Below are 18,497 nucleotides of genomic sequence, written 5' to 3'. Positions count from 1 at the left end.
ATGTAAGACATAAACAATTATAATGGGAAAACAAAACACTTGCACTAAAATGACTGTAAAATATTATTACAAGTCAGTGTTATGCATCTTCAGATGGCATGTGGGTGTCATCTGGTTCAAAGTCACTAGTGAACAGCTGCACTTTGAAGCTGCACTGCTTTGTGAAAACAGCTGAATGTGGCTTACAATAAACAAATTAGAACAACATGGTCAACCTGATGTCAACATATTTCTTTTTTTCTGAACAGCAAATTGAATGTAATGCAATGGATGCTGTGTTCCAGGTGAACTGGTATTTTTCCCTTGGCCTCAGTGTGTTCCAGCTGAATAAACGGCTAATGCTAAAAGTTAACTCATAAGATGCTAACGTTATAGGAACGTTTCTTCACCGCAGATATGAATCAAAACATGCCAAATACGTTATATTAAAAGCCTGTGACCAAAGGTTTTGCTAAGTTTTCATCATTGGCTCCACTTCTCCACTGGGGGCCGCCATTACTGCCTTCTTCTCGTATCTCAGCTTGGAATACTCTGATCATCTCCACGTTTACATGCTGGAATGTGTTTGTTAAGTGTGACATCACACACGATAATTATCTACTTCCAAACTGTTGAGAGTTCCACTGATAAACACAGCAAAAAACGCAAATGTATCTCAATCTCCTGCTGAAACAGATAAAAGACCAATAACCGTTTTACACGAACAATATAGCTCACCATTTCTCCAGGTAAAAGGAAGATATTTTTGTATTTAAAATAAGCCTTCATTGTGTTTGGGAAAACAATAACTTGATAACTAATGCCAGAAAAGCATCACTAATGAAAATCCAGAGTAAATGTAATATTTGTTTGTGATCTGATGTTTAAACAGAGCCCTGCAGTCGGCTCTACAGCAGGTTCAAATCAGCTAAATCCCATTATAATGAGCTAAAGCTCTGTTGGACCCGGAAGTAGAGCGATTACATCATCACGTAACAAACGTATACTACTTTGATCTTGAAGCTAGCTGTTAGCATTAGCATGAGCTAATGTTAGAATTACGCTCAGCATTCACTGGGCGAAAAGGAACTTTGTTCCTTTCCGTGTCTCTGTTACTTTCAAATACATCCATATTTCAACATTTGCTAAAGTGATGGTGGAGTATCAAGTAAAAGAGTTTTCCTCTTTCTTGCGAAGATTGATTTCATCCAGGTAGATACGACATTGAAAGTTTAAAACATATTTTTACATAGTCATCCGACTCTCTTCTTCAAAGGGCCAAAGTTAAGTCCCATCAGATGTTAGATTGGGTTTTAAGCAGGAGTTGTCACAAACGTTACCACAGGGATTGTGGCGACCAAGCGTTCATAGCGACGTCACTTTTTGATCCTTCGATGTCGACTCTTCCTATCATTGTGAAGCAGAATTCACCAAGCGTTGGATTGTTGACCCACTAATAGGGACCATGAGTCGGTTTAGACCGTGGTGAGGCAGGTTCGTTTTATCCTACTGATGATGTGTGGTTGCAATAGTAAACGTTTTCCTCTTTGTTTCACCGTGACCATTTATGGACGTTCCCATAATGTTTGTGGAGAACTTTTGTGTGGATTGGATCAAGCATCATTTTAGCCCTGCTGTTTTTCCGTCATCTCCATGTTGAAAATTAGTATCAATACCTAATGTTCTTGGCAAATGGTATTCTTACAATACCCCCTCCAAAAAAAAAACATAGTGAACAAAATATGTTTGATATTCTCACCAAATACCTGCTAAAGAATAAAATCCACATTTCCAAAGAATAACCACATAATAAACTGAAACAGTGAATAGTATGTGGAGTGTATGTAGCAACGAGAAAGAACTACAAACTCGGGTTCACATTTAACCAGTTTATGGGCAAGTTGCAGTCGCTCAATCAAATGATACGATGACTATAGCACAACAGTGACTGGGCCTCCGTTTGGCCACAACATATCAGAAAAACAGAATCAAAGCAGCTGTCATGTGACCAAACACTGTCAAATCAACCGCAAAGGTGACGGGTGGAATGGGGGCAGTGTGTCCGACGTGCCCATAGGATAATGCATCATAATAAAATACACATATATGCCTAAAGTATAGCAATGTGAAATATTGTACATCAGTTCATGGTGTGTAAGTAAAGTTACACCGTCAGAGTTTCTGGATTCAACTTTCTCTAATTTGGTGTCAAAACAAGTGGATTGAAGTTTATTGACATCAATTCTTATGTTGGTAATGAAGATCATTCTGCTATGTCCACACTGAAGTGTTATCTCATTTCTCATTTAAAGAGACAATAAAGCGGCCTTGTCACTGGTCAGGAGCCAGAAAGCATAAAAATGTGTTGTGTAATGTTTATTTGAAGCGTTTATACAGAAAATAGAGATAAGAAAGAAAGTAAATAGGCAAATTGGACCGATTTTGTTTTTTCAAGCTTTCAAATTGCCGGAGGACAGAGCCAATGAAACCAAAGGATGCAACAGTGCTTGTAAAGTCGCATGAAACAAAACAAAAAATCAATGTGGCCAAACAATGTAACAAAGGCCATTGTGCTAAAGCTAATGATATGTAGCTGGAAACACAAAGTATCAAATATTTTCCGTATATAAGCGGACAAACCATGCAAAAGGCAAATGGCCCTTACAAGGTTACGCGAAAGAGCCTCAGATATCTGATATAATAAACAAAACTGCCTAATTTAAACAGAAATGAGGAATCTTGACTCATCTTTTATTCGATTTACACCGGGTCCGGATTGCTAACATGCCACTAAGTATTATATGTTTGAAAACTCTTCAGCGGCAGGAGTGCATAGCAAATGATTCAAACATCAGTGTAGACATAGGCAGAAATGTTAATCTTGGTTGAATTTCACACGCCTGTTGATTTGGTCTTCTTTTCTATTCTTTTTTTTTTTTTCATATATAAAATGGAACATGTTTCGTTTGAACTCTTGGTCGGACTTGGTCACCATCATTATAAGCACACAACTTGACAACAAAAGCATTCCCATATACACGGCTCCTCCCCGCAGCGGGTCGTCTTGTTTTGTTTTGTGTAGGAGTGAGCTGGACAGGAGCGGGACACCAGGGCAGCAATCCTCCCCCCCCCCCTCTCCCCCCCTGTGATGTGTCTTCTCATTCCGGTAAAGTCTCTTAAAAATGCACTTCCACAGTCTGTAAAAGTCTTAAACAGATCATCATACTGCAAACAGGGTCTAAAAACACATTCAAACACCTCCAAAGTACCATGGCGGCTTCACGGTGCGTTCATAACAGAGCTAACCAGTCGCTCTCAATACAAATGCTGTGCAGCTTTCCTAATAACAGATGGTTGAAATTGAACTATTTGAATCTTAAAGGGCACATAGTTTGCATATTTTACTTGACAAGTGATGTAGTTTGTTTGGTCCGCTTCTGATTTGAATTGTCTTCAGAAGGTGTTAGAATGAGGGTGTCGAAAATTAGGTTTTGGAAGCTAGCTTTACAGCAAAAATGCCTTTGTGAATAACCCGAACCATGATCTTAGATTGTGAATATCCCAGTAAGAGAAGTATAGCCAGACATGAATGGTAAAACTACCACGATGGAGCGTCCATGTCTCTGTGTGTCCTGCTTACGACAACTCCAGAAGTATCATGTTGAAGGACTTGTAAACTTCCCCAACAGCGGTGTCAAAACAGGGCATTTGGCCTCCACGAGGAATGTAGTCAAATCAAAGCAAAAATAAATAGCATGACGCACACATTATAAATAAAAGAAGTGTCATCTGTCTATCACGTCTATCTGGTGGGTGTGTCTGCCACGGCCTCTAGTTTTGAGGAAGCTGACCAGATGGACAGCAAAACTATTTTTAAACGTGAATCCAGATGTTTTGTTTTATCCTTTTGTGTTTGAATGAACTAGCTGGACGAATTTGCATTGAGAACGCTGTAAATATTGTATACAAGAGTTATATAGAGAATATATAACATAATAGTGTGCGGTTTCAGATTGAGGAAACTTCTCCAATCAACACCTCCTCCTGATAAGACCACCCTCTAACCTGGCTCTCAATTAAAGAGAGGCAATAGACACAACTGCCTCCTCCCATAGCGCAGACTGCAGGATTAATTTAATTAGCTGGAGGTAAATGAATGCACCGTGGAGCTGCTATGACACTTGCAATTGGTGTTTTTGATATACCAATTAATAATTAACCGTATGCGTATAAAACAAGAGCGCAATAGTTTGCATGTACATTTCTACATTTTCTACACACTACAATGAACAGGTCTGGATGCACTATGCTGTAGGACTGTGCCTGAGAACTCACGGTCAACAATATTGTATTTCGGATGAAGGATCTGGTTTCCTTTTGCATACAACTGTAAAAATACAGTAAAATTCAACAATCACATTGCATTTTTTCACCAGTTTTTTGTCGTTTACTTAAAAAAGCGGTATGGTATTGTACAGATATTGAACAGGACGTGACACGATAATAATCTGAATGTACACTTCAATATTGGCCAATAAACAGTCAACTATCAACAGTTACATGTATTTTTTTTTTTCCCTTTCCACATACAAAAAAAGTTTTGGGGGAGAGTAGGAGACACAAACTGGAGTTCTACCATCGTCGATTTAGTGCAGGATTTGGACGTGGCCCGGGTTGGGCCGTAGAGCCTCAACACTCTGATGTGAAGCCAGGAGGAGATAATGGAATTGGTTCGTCTGTAGGTCTAATAGTCAGTGATAGTGTTTGACTTGGAGGAGCTGCAGGCTGGTGCTCATCAGAACTGGAGCAGGTAGAAGGAGGGTAGAGTCAGCAGGAGCCATAGGGAGCAGCGAGGGAGCACGGCGGCACCGTTCACATCGTGCATCGCTCCGGGACCTGCGGGACAGAGACAGCATCACCACCTGACAACACCAAGACTGAGCTGGCACATTTCTCATTTATTGTTTGATACGACACACTGACTTCTACTACAATGCCATCAGCACAGCACGCCGGTTGTTTTTTTGTTTTTCCTTTTACAGATTTTCACTAAAAGCATAATTATGCAAAAACAACTTTCTCTTTACTATATTATTCATTCCGTAATCAAGAACGTACTTGTGGAGTCTGATTGAGCGACTGCCCATAAACTAGTTAAATGAGTCATTTGTGTAATTTTTTTTACTCACGCAGAATTCTAGATTTTATATATCAGATTTGGGGCCATAATATTGTAATGCACACTATTTCAAATGGTAAATTAGGTGCATCTATTATTTTTCTGTTTACACTCACTCTTTAGCACCTGTCTTGATGAATGATCCCTTTGGAGTACTGTTTTGTCACTTTCACACACGTTCCTGTAATCTTGTTGACTTTGGTTGCCTTTTATAACGAAGTGACATTCCTGATTGTATTTCCTACTGCAGCTGCTTATTGCTTAAGCTATAATAATATGGTGTAATGCATCTTTAAACTACATTAATCATGGCAGCAGTGATTCCTTAGCATGCTGTTAGCTAAAAAAGAAAAAAAAACTGTATGAAACATGTGTGATTCACATTGCTGCCAGCAGAGGTTGGTCCAACTTCAGTTGTGCTGATAAAGGGCTTTTTGGGGGGTAATGCTGTTTAAAACACATGCACAAATAGGTGACATGCATTTTTAAAAACATGCAGTCTTCTTGTACAGTGTCAGACTATGAATAACAATGAATCTAATATAGTCTAGACCACTTTCTTTAAATAGTGATAGTGACCAAATAGCTAAATCGAAGAGTATAAAGGCTCATTTATGCTCCCATGTTGTACGTAAACATATCCGTGTGTTACAATTGTAGTTACTGTTGCTGTATTTATGCTTCCAAATGTTTCTAATGTCAAGCATGTGACTACTACTTCTACTACTATGCCAGTTAATAGTAGAAGTAGTAGAAAACTACTACCAGAGGTTGTTAGCCTCTTGTTCTGCTATGACATTATGACTGTGGATAAACAGAGCGTTTGACGGAGTGGACGGACAGATTCACGCTGAAGATGGACACAAAGCTACATGTGTTTGTGTTTTGAATGGGGAGCATAAATGAGCCTTAAAACAGCTCCTCTACAATGGGAAAAAAAACCTGAATGAATACACAGCTGACATCTTTATGCGGAGGTGGACTTGAAATTACATTGGTATACCATTAGCTTGGTTAGCTCTGCTGTAATGCCCTACACTTCAGTGATTAACATGAAGGCGGGTGTAGTGCAGCCTCCTTTGGCCCAGCTGAACCTGTGCTATTCTCAACCTGCAGCTCTGGCCATCTCTGCCTTTGAGTTATCCCCTACACTGTTAGCATTTAACATAATAGCCACGGTGCTATGGAAAGTACAATTACCATGGCAACTGCGAGCTGAACCAAAAAACAGCATTTATTTTATCTTTTGCTGACATGCTCTGAAAAGGGATCTTGTTTTTTGTATGGACTTTTTATTGTACAGTATTTTACGTTTTGTATGTGGCATTTGTTTGTTTCTATGTCATATAATGCCTCTTTAAATGTTGACAGTGAACTTTGAACAGTGAATTTTTCCCCAGTGTGGTTACCGCTAATGGCTAATACACTGAACTGAACTGTTGATACGCAGAAAAACAAATGGCTAATGCAGCTGGTCTCACCGTAGAGGATTATGCTCGCGTTGGTGATGCCCATGTTGTTCATAGCCACGCATGTGTAGTTGCCATAGTCTTCCTCTGACACATTGAAGAACACCAGCAGGGACTGTCTCCCTTGGTTCTCAATCCGCACTCCGTTCAGTCCGTTGAAAAGTCTGCAGAAAGAAACAAAGTTCAGTATTTTAACTTCACTTGCAAAGGCTGATATTTTCCATAGACTTTATCCCAAAACACAATACATATTGACGGACTGCATTTTAGTAATTAAACATACATCACAACTGCAGTGCATGCAATGGCTCTCAGATATTTTTATTGCAATCACAAGAGAGACTTAATCCAATTTAATTTTCTCGGCATTAGGTAAGCCATTCGCACTTTCTGGAAAGACAGTCATCACTTGTGTGCCGCCTGTGCCCTGAGCTCCCCTGGATCCCCCTCGCTCTGCTCTCAATCAGTGCTTTAGTTTTCCCCCGACTGTGCGACATGGGCTTATTTCGCTCGTGGATGCTCGTCACTTGTATTATCTCTCCGGCTCCATCTCGCTGTTCTGGGGCCTGCCTTTGTGTCTGTTGGTGGCTGATGCCGCTGTCACCGTCAGGGACCATTTAGCTGTGCTCCCGAGGCTGTGTGCAGATGAGATTTAGCAACACGGGGGACGCTCCTAACACTCGGCCTGGAGAATAAGTCCTAATTGAATCAAAAAATATCATTTTAATGGGCGCAATTAGCAAATTGGATGGAATTAAAAACGAAATATTCAACGTCTATGGGGTCTTATAAAACTTGCAAACCCTTTAGTTTTTTTTTTTTTTGTAATCAAGCCTAATCTGAAAAGCATGTGATTCTTATTATTAGTATTAGTATTAGTTTACATGTTGAACATCTACTCTATGGGCAGTAAGTGGGGTACAGTTATTGTCCTAGGTGATATTTCAACCCAAATTATAAAACATGTGTTTTTACTTTTCTCATAAAGGGACTATACAGAGTTTAAAAATGTTAAAATTATGTATTTTCCTCCCCCTACATGTTCCAACAATGTCCTAAGGTGTAGAATGAGCCACAGCTGCTGCTAAAATCCTGCACTGTCACTCAAAAAGGTGTTAATTCGGGTCCGAAGTGCCGTCATGCACGAGCTTAATATAGAAGCTGCAGTTACATGTATGACCTGAGGTCGCAGTAGTGAGTATAAAATGGCTAACTTGCATCTAACCCCTTTAATAATTTCCTACATTTACCCATTGTATTGAGCAAAACAAAAATACATCTGCTGGGAATGGGCTGGTGAAATAGTAGCAGCGGAACAACTTGTTGTAGATCCCTGCACACTCTTTCCTTTATTGAAGATAAAGTTCGCAATGTACTGTACTCTTCGGTCAGAATCACACATTCTTGTAAAAACACATAAAGTCTGTAGTTCACCCATTTCTCTTCTCCTCTGAGCTTCCACTAGCCCACAGCCCGCAGCGCAGTGGGGCTCTTGGTGTGAGAATAACACCGACTTCAAACAAGCACAATGGGGTGTGATCCTCCGGGCGGCTCACCTGCGGTCCTCTTTGTACCACTCAAAATCTGCTCTGGGAACCGCTGAGGCCTCGCACTGCAGCACACCCTTTTGTCCCACCGCTGATCCCGTACCTCTGGCCTTGGAAATGTATGGGGGGTCTGGGAGATTGGAGAGAGACATAAACAAAACGTAAACATCTATTCAGTCGGACTGCTTCAGGGGAATTGTTTGTCTTTCGGATTTCTGGCAGCTGGCTGCTTAATGCTCCAGTGATGACTGACCGATCACATCGATGCCTGGAGGCGACACAAACTCAGACTATTGCATTTATTATAATTCGTAATTTTTGTGAACTAGATTTGTGGATCAGCCCAGAAAAGAACAGGTAAAATGAATGTTTCAAGTAACTCTGAAGTCCTGAGTCACTGCTTACTGCATATTTAATTATCTCAAAGCTTTATGAATAACTGCACAAAGTCACCTGCATACGTGACAAACAGAATAATGCTTTTTCTTTATTGAATATTGTTTAACCTCTTCTCCTTAACTGAGTGTATTATCTCCAGTTCGGCTTTACCCGAATCTAAAAGCTTCATACAGCCTACAAGCCAGAGTAATGCCTTATTTGAAAGCTAAGGCCAACAATTTTTTTTCTTCTTTTGGTCGCTTATGTTGTGCCTTTTTTTTAACACATTGAGTGGCAAAGCCGGAAAAACTAGACACTCTAATACACCTTATGTGTGATTTAGCTCTGTGATGAACAGAAGTGAAATACATGATGATCAAAAACTTGTTGCGCAGCGAACAGCTGTAAACCCAACACTTCTCTCTCACTCTCTGGAGTGCGTTTGACAAAGCAAAGATCGAAACAGTTGAGATATTAACATTTCTCTGAGTTTTTAAATGGTTAAAATTGGTCCAAGGACGACTGAGAAACATCCTGTTAAAGTCTTCAATCCAAGAACCAGGCTGTTTAAATGCACACGCCATAAAATCGAAAATTGTTAGTGTCCGTCCAGAGAGGAAAGAGGAAGAGAGGATTTAATCAGAAAGGAGAGAGTTGCATAAAGCCCCCGTTATCTCAGAATCTAGAAAAAAAAATAGTGATTTTGATCAAAACTAGCCTCTGTTTAGCTTAGATTTCTCAGGAACTGAGGCAGGTAGAATTAAACTGTTTTCACCTACGGAGAGCTCAGAGTCTCACCTTTCAAAAGAGCCATAACATGTGTCGATAGCTATAACATAGAATATGCTGTGGTGCTACAAATATCATGAAAAATGGTCCGGATTGTTGGCACTCTACAGCTAAATCCCAAAACAGCGCGGCACTCAATCTGTTCATCACATGATCCCTTTTTGGCTTTTTTCACTTTTTCATTGCTTTTTTGTTGCGTTTTCATCTTGGTTTTCTTTTCTCTTTTGGTCCCTATTTTGATGCTTTTTTCCCCAGGAACTTTTAGATTTGGGTAAAGCCAAACTGGAGGAAATGTGCTCGGTTGTTTAATGTTTAAAATGAATAAAAACAGTCTGTAAAGAAAAATATTCTTCAAATACTAGCATTCAGTTTCACCTTATTAATCAGTAATAATTCAAAGTAGCCCTTGCAGATTGACAGAAACTGACCTACATCGGCATAAAGGAGGGATGCAGCAGCGACTACTTACAGTTGACTGTGACTTGCACTGTCCGGATGTCGGGGTTGGAGATGTCATTGGACGCGATGCACTCGTATGATCCCGATTGTTCTTTGGTGATGCCAGTGACCTCCAGATGCTCCCCCTCTGTTAAGAATTTATGGGTACCTGCAGAAAAAAGCACAGACCAGGGACCGGTGTGAGTCAGTTCGCTTGATATAGCATTTATACCACAATTCAATGGTTCTGAAACAACAAAGTGCCATCACAAGAAAAAAAAAAAGGCTTTTTCAAGAGAACTTAATGTTCGAGACATGAGAAGAGTCATTGCTTGTGCACCACTTTGAGGGGAACCACTGATATGTAGAAAAAAAAAGTGAGGATAAAGTTATGTGCGAGTCAAGCTGGGTACAGGTCCCTTTGGGATCTGTGTCATGCTGCGGCGGCGGCCAAACCAATAGAGCATAATGTGGTTTCTGCACAATACTTATGACCCCAAAACAAGAGAGGTTTTCCACAGAAATTGTAAAAGGGACACTGCCATTTTGGATTCAAAGTACTGGTGTTCAGCAGGACATAAACCAACTTAGAACAATGATCCAATACAAAGTGATCCAGTACATGCTTGTAATATTCAGTAAAGCAGAATACCTTCACCTGTTTTGTTATAACACTGTGTCCAAGAGAGTTTAAGCATGTTAAAATGTTTTTCTAGGTCAAACTAGAATAGAACCGTTCCATTTATATTCTTCTTTGTTGCAAAACCGATAGAAACGGGAAGTGTTCTGTGTATTTTCAAAGCTCATGATCCATTACTGCACCTGTTCTGAGCAGTTTATATGCGTATTATGTTAGTTAGGCTTTTATCATTGCAAAATTAAATCCCACCCTGTTGCCAGCAAAAGGCACTTCAAGCAAGAAACAAGCAGCTAGGAGAGCTGTCCATACAAATCTTATCTATACACATTATAAAATGCAAAATATCACCAAAAAGACGATTTTTTAGATTTAGGTTTAAAAAGCTTCAATGTACAGTGAATTTCTTTTTCTTTCTTTCTTTTACGAACTACTCTGTGTCCTCCTCTCTGATATAAGTGTACACAAGATATTGGAATAAATCTAAGCTAGCTATGATAGTTTGGACTGGAAAATGTATAAAGTACTTCTCATGACTTCCCATCACTTATTTTCAAGACTCGAATAAAGAACAGCCCCAGAGAAAGCCATGTTGCCGTGTCCCTTGAAGGCAGACAGCTCGGGGCATGCTCTCATTAAAGAAAGAAAATAAACTAATTGCCTCTGAACAAGCCCACTTGTGTCATGGCACAAATTACCCCTGACATTGGAAATGTTAAAAGCATGTTCCGCTGACAAGAGCGACCTCAGCCACTGCTGTGTGGGCAGAATGGATACCGGCGCTAATCCAAATCAGTGAAAATGTCAATCCAACGATATCTGCACATTAGCATAGCATTATTATGTTCTACAAATCCCAAAACACGGACCGCAAGCTCGGGATTTACTAAACACGTGAGCAATAGTTGGGTTGCATCAAAAAGTAGCATCTGTTCAGTATTCACCTTGCAGCCTGAATACTCTTCTGGCTTTATTTTAGCAGACTATTAATTCTGAGCTAGCACGTCTTGGACATGTAATGGGAAATCACGTACAGGGCCCTGAACTGAATGGAATTGAACCGTGTCACATGCGAAAAGCTTAAAGTGATTTAAAGGTTTAGGTTTTTTATGTATGTTGTTATACTGTTTCTTTTAATCTACAGAGCTCCAAAAGCATTCAATTAGATGACAGTCTTTTTCAGAATGTTCTTCTTTTTTTTGTAATACAGGTGTTTTTCAAAGGCTCATTATTGCCTGATATTATCCCGCCATTCTCAAATAATGATTCATTGGAGGCTTTGTTTGCTAATTCTCGATGAGCGGTGGTATTAGCAAAAGTTTAATCATCTTATTGTTGCTGCCTGCGTTCATTTACAAAAACCAAACACACTCTCATAGGGATTGATTGTTTTGCTTTTAGTAATACCTAGCAATGGAAACACCAAAATGTGGGAAAATCTACAGACTCTATGCTAGCGCTGTGATGTTTATGTTTTTAAATATCGTTTGCGAAAAATAATCTGATGTGACAAATGTTTCCACATTATAAAGGCCTCTTGTTGTTTTCCCCTTAGGATGGAATTTATGCCAAGGTCTAAATTGGTGATATGAGAGTGTTCTTAAGAGACAGGAGGACTGACAGCTCTATTGACCAACCACACACTCAACAACTAGCAATCTAACACTTGTGTCAATACAAGCAACAGCAGCTTTAGGATTAGCAACATGGATTAGAACAACGTTAGAGACAAGCAGAATCTGTTAAGAGTTACGATATCAATCAATCTTTTAAGGGCCCATATCTCACAGGCAAACTGAATATTCAGTCTGTGTTGTTCATCTCAGAACGCTCGCCTTCTCAAGTAAGGAGGTGGTGCTGCTGAAAGTCTCAAAGATTATTCACCTTTACACGATAATTTCATTGTTCAGAGTGTGTCTCCTCTGCAAAGCATGTCGGGTAAATATGGAGGCAATTGATTTGACTAAACTAAACAGCTTCTTTCCCCAGTAGAAATTTGTTTTGATGGGGCATGATGCAAGCAGGGTTGTAAGAGCCATTTAGGGGAGCTAGGCTAATAAGCTAGCAAGCTAATGAGCCGTTTTCAGTCAATCTCGTGATGAGCAAGATGTGTTTGAAAATAGGATCAAATCAGAATTACTTTATTGATCCCCAATTGAGCTTAGATGAAGGTTCTTGAGTCATCTACTCTGTGGTTGAAGTGTAAGATGTTTTGCGTCTCATCCAAAAGGCTTTGTCAGCAACACTGAGGTTTCCAGCTCACATGCTGACAAGATAAACATCACTGGGAGGTGGATGAGAGGTGAAACAGCCTACACTTCAACTACAGAGCACAGAAGATGACTCAGGAACTTTCATCTGAAATGGACTACTCCTGTACGACTGCGAGCCTACCATAGATATAATACTGTATAATAAAGATGAGCGGGTCCCATTCAGCCCCAACTTTGGAGCCAGGCTTTTAAGCCGTTCTTGGGACGTTTGACGTCCCATTAGAATCAATACTCCCAAGTGTCTCTTGGAGTTGCCCCTGGCCACCAGGGGGTGGTATTACAGCAATGTCAGCTCCCCGCCATAAGGACCATTCAGAAAGAAGGATGTTCCTCGCCCATTGGAGCCTACACAGATATTTTCATTACACACCAAAATATCAGTGAAAAGTTTAATACCCCCACTTTAAAACCAAGCAATCGTCCTGTTGCCTGAATGTTAGCTATGGCAGTATCACAAACATTGCTCTGTCCATCATGCTTATATCTAACTAAATAAAAGTAATATTAGCATACAGTAATGTTCGTCTGAATTGGCTTGATGAGCGTATTTGCCATGGCTGAATGCCTATTTAATCACCATCATCAACAGGCAGCATCTGTGGCCTGCCCTGCTGACCATCACTCAGTTTGTGCGGCATGAGCGGATGACTAATAAGGGAGCCAGTAATGCGCCCGCAGGCAGACGGCGCAAATGAGCATTTAAAAGCACTCTGACCAGGCACCTCAGCCGGAATTAGCCATTAGCCTAAGGAGCATCAGCAGACACATAGCACTCCGCGAGGCTTACAGGCATGAAGATTAGTGCGTTCCAATTACAGCCGGAGTATCGGGGGAAAAGCAAGCCAAAAATTACAAGAGGTTACTTAAGCGCAGATACTTGGTGCCCTGACAAGAGGCTGTCCACAGGTCAGGAGAGTAATGGATTTAATCAGGAAGAGAGTTTGACCCCGTGGTCACCCTGAATAAAGATGCTAGCAGAGCTTTAGCATGTAGCAGCAGAAGAGGTCATTGGCAATAACGACTCTTACGACTGTCCCGGAGTCGACCTCTCATTAAAACTGCTGAAACTGCAAAAAAAATGTAGGTCAATGTAAGTCCAAGTTGCAAGACCGTCTGTGTGGAAAGGAAACTTTAAACTTGTTTATTAATGGTTACCTTTATTTAAACTGGTTTAAGGGGGGGCATTAGCACACAAAAAGGTTGTGTAAAAAGTACCATTCAAAAAAATTCCAGAACATGAAAAACATTGTCTCGGAATCACACATTCTAACTGTGGGCGAGGAATGCAAAAGTACAATATGTAAATGTCCAAAACTATTAAACTTATTTTGCACTTTCGCATCACCTCCCAGTCCAAACATATCAGAGGTTTGACTGAAGTCTACAATAATTCCAAATGAAGAACAGTTCAGCCCTTTGCCAGGACGCATTAGCCGGCTGATGGGCTGGAAGATACATTGCCGCCCTGGGATGAAGTGCAATGGATGTGTCTGCGGAGGAGACTCTAATGGACACTTGGACACTATATTGTAATTCCAAGTAACTGTTTGCTCTCAATACGTCAATATGGCTGGGCTGGCAAAGGCTGCCAGGTAAGACAGAGCGTGAGGCAGACTTTGGCTCGAGATGTGAGGTGTCCGGTGCCATTTGACCCGCCAGCGAATAACCACCCGAGCCGACATATTAGGACGTGTGCACAGTGACGGCCCATTCATTACGCGCTTACTGGGCAGAGACAGGAATAAAGTGGCAGAATTTAATTACATCTAACTTGTGCGTGAGATTCCAGTGGCACTTTTTCAAGCTTGTTTGTGTCTGCTGTTTTAGTTGGATGAAGGTAGACACTTGTGGATTAAGCGGTAGAGGCTAAAAAGGAAACTAAATGCTTAAGAAAGATGCACAAAAAAATCGTTTAACCAAAAGTGCCACAAAAATACAAAAATGAAGGTCTAGCCAGGAGTGACTAGGGACTGACTTGGGCGATATTGAGAGTATCATATTGCCATTATAAAAGAGAAGTCAGTTATCGGTCAAATTTGGCGCCACAGCATCCTCTGTCCTTAGATAGGGATGCGATTTATGGCTCTTTAATGACAAAAAGTATGCCCCGCTCTAGAAATGTAGTGAATTTCATCAGGCAAAAAAAAAAAAGCTTTTTATACTTATTTATCTTATTATTATTTTTTGGCTCATTTGATAGGAACAGAGACAAACTAACAGAAGTCGGTTGTATGCATTAGAGTGTTTACAGCAGAAGCTAATTTGCAGCACTTGTCCCTATGGGCTTTTAAATGTTGGCCTGAAAGTGCTTAGGGTGCACTGACAGGGACGCCGAAGGGAATAAAATAAAAAAATAAAAACAGTTAGTTACAGTATGTACAGGGAATTGAAACCATTCTTTAAGCCAACAAGAGAACTCAGCTCAATTTTGCTTAAAAAATGCTAATTCTTACAGCGGGATTCATTATAATCTTTGGAAATGTGAGTCATGTAAATAAAACTTTGTGCCGCAATTAAGGAAAAGAGTCTTTTTGTTTTGTTTTGTGGTTCGCGCTCGTGCTTCACAGCTAGAAGGTCCTGGGTTCGATTCCCACCCGGACGGGGCCTTTTTTCTGTGTGGAGTTTGCATGTTCTCCCCGTGCCTAAGCAGCTTTCCTCCGGGTACTCTGGTTTCCCCTACCTCTTAAAGCATGTACAATAGGTCAGGATGAATGAGAGTGTGTTTTTGAGAGTGGGACAACGGATGCAAATTGGGCCATGGCTACAATCTGGTGTGGCGTGTTTACATGCATAAGACCAATGTGTGTTCATTGACATGCACTGTCCAGACCAAATGAACCAATAAATCAAATGTACTGCTCTGCTTCTAAGCTGTTTCTTGTGTTGGCCGAGTTACATTTGTGCAAAACTGCACAAGACAGGCAGAAAACTGAACTGAACTTCACAAACGTTGAGAAATAGGACTGCAGACAACAGTGACCGAATCACCTGTTAAAGTACCCCAAATGTGTAGAACTATGGCCAATGCCTTAGTGATGAGCAGGAGCACTGGTGTGACCGTGTATAACCGTGTTCAAACAGCCAACATAATAACATGCGAATTAGCTGTTGTGTCTGTTTTTCAGAATAAATATAAGGATAAGGGCCTTGGGAGCAATGCATTGTATATACGTTAAATACTGCACCAATTACAGCTTAGCTTGCTGCAGCAGTATCATTTCAGTGCCTGTAAAGCTCTCTGTCCGCCTAATCATCACAGAGAGAGATGAAGGCTCTCAGTGGAGGTGAGGAAAACACTCCCGCCTTTCTCTCCATTAATCACAGCATGTAATTGTCAGCATCAATATGGACGAGCAGCTTCGCCCAACACAGGAACAGGCCGATAATTCCAAAGTGTCACTCCCGCATGCTTAATTAATGTCCAACTATTTCACAGATAAACAAAGACGTGTGCAGGAAGGCTAAACGCGCCGGGGAAACTTCAACAACAACTCTGCACGAGATTGTTTTGGGTGAAGGCCGATAAACTCTGACTTTTGAGTTCATTTTAGGTAGCTCAGGCAAAGTCTTTGTAAATGTGCAAAAATGTATGTGTACCATGCACCGTATCAATGGAGCTCAAGAGTCCCACTTCTTGACAGCGCTGGAAGTAAAACTCCCATTGAATAGCTCATTGACTTGTTGAAAATATAAAAGTTCAAAACCACAACAGGCTGATATTTTCCATGAAAGGAAATATCAAATACTTGAAATAATGGCAAAAATGCTTTTAAAACTTTTTGGTTTATAAAGTTTTGGAAAAAGTGTCTGTGTTGTGTCCATGAATGTGCTCATTCATGGACAGTAATCATTTTTCTTTCAAACTACTTGGATTGGAGTTAACTATTCATATATGGTTTTGGTATTGCTTTATATTGTTGAGAATCGGCACTATAAAGTGTCAAATCACCGGCTCTAGAGAGACTAACAAAGGAGGACTGTGTGTCAAAGGTCATCAGTGCAGAGCATAATAACTTTTGTCCGCTGCTGTTAGAAGTGTTCCTGCATGTGCCCTGTAAGCATTATTTTTTTATTAAATAAGTTAAGACAGCCTATCTGCGGCAAACCTGGACCAATGAATAGACAAAATGTAATCTGTAAGCAGGAATAATGTAATGATATTTATGTTCTTGGAATATATAAACATGTAATGCGAAACTCCACCGGAAAAAAGTGGCTTCCCCTTTTCAGGTCGGTGGGGAGTCCTTGCCCAAGTGGAGGAGTTCAAGTGTCTCGTGGTCTCGTTCACGAGTGAGGGATGGATGGAGCGTGAGATCGACAGACGGATCGGTGTGGCGTCAGCAGTTATGCGGTCGCTGTATCGGACTGTTGTGGTGAAGAGGGAGCTGAGTCATGGCAAAGCTCTTGATTTACCGATCGATCTATGTTCCTGCCCTTACCTATGGTCATGAGATTTGGGTAATGACCGAAAGGACAAGATCGCGGATACAAGCGGCCGAAATGAGCTTCCTTCGCCGGGGGGCTGTGCGCACCCTTCGAGAACGGATGAGGAGCTCAGTTACCCGAGAGGAGCTCGGAGTAGAGTTGCTGCTCCTTCACGTCGAAAGGAGCCAGCTGAGGTGACTAGGACATCTGTTCTGGATGCCTCTGGTCGTTTCCCTCGGGAGGTGTTCCGGGCATGTCCTATTGGGACAAGGCCTCGTGGAAGACCCATTACACGCTGGTGGGACTATGTCTTGGGCTGGCCTGGTGTTGCCTCGGGGTCCCCCCACAATACAGCTGGAGGAGGTGTGCGTGGATTGGGAAGTCTGGGCATCTCTGCTGAGACTGCTGGCGCCGCGACCCAGCCCCGGATAGAGCGGAACAAAATGGATGGATGGATGTTTTTTTTAATGCAGATTTTAAGGTATTTGTAGTAGTGAGTTAGAGCTTCTATTTTGTTGTTGTTGTTGTTGGTAGTTGTAGTTCTGAGGCTTTTTTCTGTATTCATTTTTTATGCTAAGATTCGACATGTCGCTGTCTTCATTCGATGAGTGTTTCCGCCAGACTAATTGTGAACATTTATCGCAAACTTTTAGCGTGTCCTCTGTACTCTCTGGGAGACGCTTAAATGCCCGGTGAACCTGTTGGTATTCCAGTCCCAGCCAACCTTTTGGTGATGTTACATCCGACTGTTCATGTTTTGAGTCTAAACCCAGCTTCCCCCGGTAAGCCTTGACCCCGCACGGTCAGGTCTTGTGCTTTCGATTCTCTGGGCTGAAGCTTGTGTGGCTCTCAGTGTGGCTTTGACCGAGGCGTCCTCTGTGTGTCTGGACCTGGCACAGTCAGGACGCTCGGTATGGCCTTTCCTGAGACCTCAACAGTATCAATAAGCAATAGTAATCAGTTTAGGGTTACAAGTTAGAGTTAAGGTAGGATTGGGTTGGGGTAGGCCGTGAATAAGCATTATATTGATGACCTATTAGAATGATGAGCAGCGTAAAAATATATTTACAAGCATATTTATAATGGCCTATTACTAATGCTTATTAATACCTTATTAAAACTTATCGAGCACCCCTTCATATAAAGCATTGCCATATTTTTTTGCATTATGTCTGTTGGCATTCAGCATTCTATGGGCACAGCTATTTTCTTGTTTTGTTTTTTTCCTGTCATGCCAAAGTTGCCTTTAATCTGTCAGTCTGAATAGATTCATAGGGTTGAGCGGACAGGACGTCAGTCACTGGACACGTTCACAGAGGTCTGACGTGCTGCAGTAAGTCTGAACTGACAGCAGTCCTTCATGCTGTCTGCCCAGTGAGAGCC

At 41.1% G+C, this 18,497-nt stretch overlaps 1 protein-coding gene and 1 long non-coding RNA gene across 3 annotated transcripts in view; both read right to left on the bottom strand.

The window, feature by feature from the left end:
• Positions 1 to 2,893: 2,893 nt before the first annotated feature.
• On the bottom strand, positions 2,894 to 3,768 carry LOC306969924. Its single transcript, XR_013793358.1, has 2 exons — positions 3,667 to 3,768; positions 2,894 to 3,611 (listed from the first exon to the last, which is right to left on the bottom strand). It is a non-coding gene; the product is annotated as an uncharacterized lncRNA (long non-coding RNA).
• Positions 3,769 to 3,782: 14 nt separating this feature from the next.
• The window catches only part of opcml (opioid binding protein/cell adhesion molecule-like), a 409,365-nt gene continuing 394,650 nt past the window's right edge, over positions 3,783 to 18,497 (bottom strand). For both annotated transcript variants that reach the window (XM_079565687.1, XM_079565686.1), the window contains 4 exons: positions 9,811 to 9,948; positions 8,184 to 8,304; positions 6,640 to 6,791; positions 3,783 to 4,875 (listed from right to left, as the gene is read on the bottom strand). In XM_079565687.1, coding sequence (XP_079421813.1) covers positions 4,775 to 4,875; positions 6,640 to 6,791; positions 8,184 to 8,304; positions 9,811 to 9,948 — 512 coding nt within the window. In that variant the 3' untranslated portion in view covers positions 3,783 to 4,774. The remainder of the gene's footprint in view (positions 4,876 to 6,639; positions 6,792 to 8,183; positions 8,305 to 9,810; positions 9,949 to 18,497) is intronic.

Source organism: Gobius niger, assembly GCF_951799975.1.
Source record: "Gobius niger genome assembly, chromosome: 11".
In the NCBI taxonomy this organism is placed as follows: domain Eukaryota; kingdom Metazoa; phylum Chordata; class Actinopteri; order Gobiiformes; family Gobiidae; genus Gobius; species Gobius niger.
The sequence above is the reverse complement of the archived record's forward strand: the minus strand, read 5'-3'. Positions and strand labels throughout refer to the sequence as shown.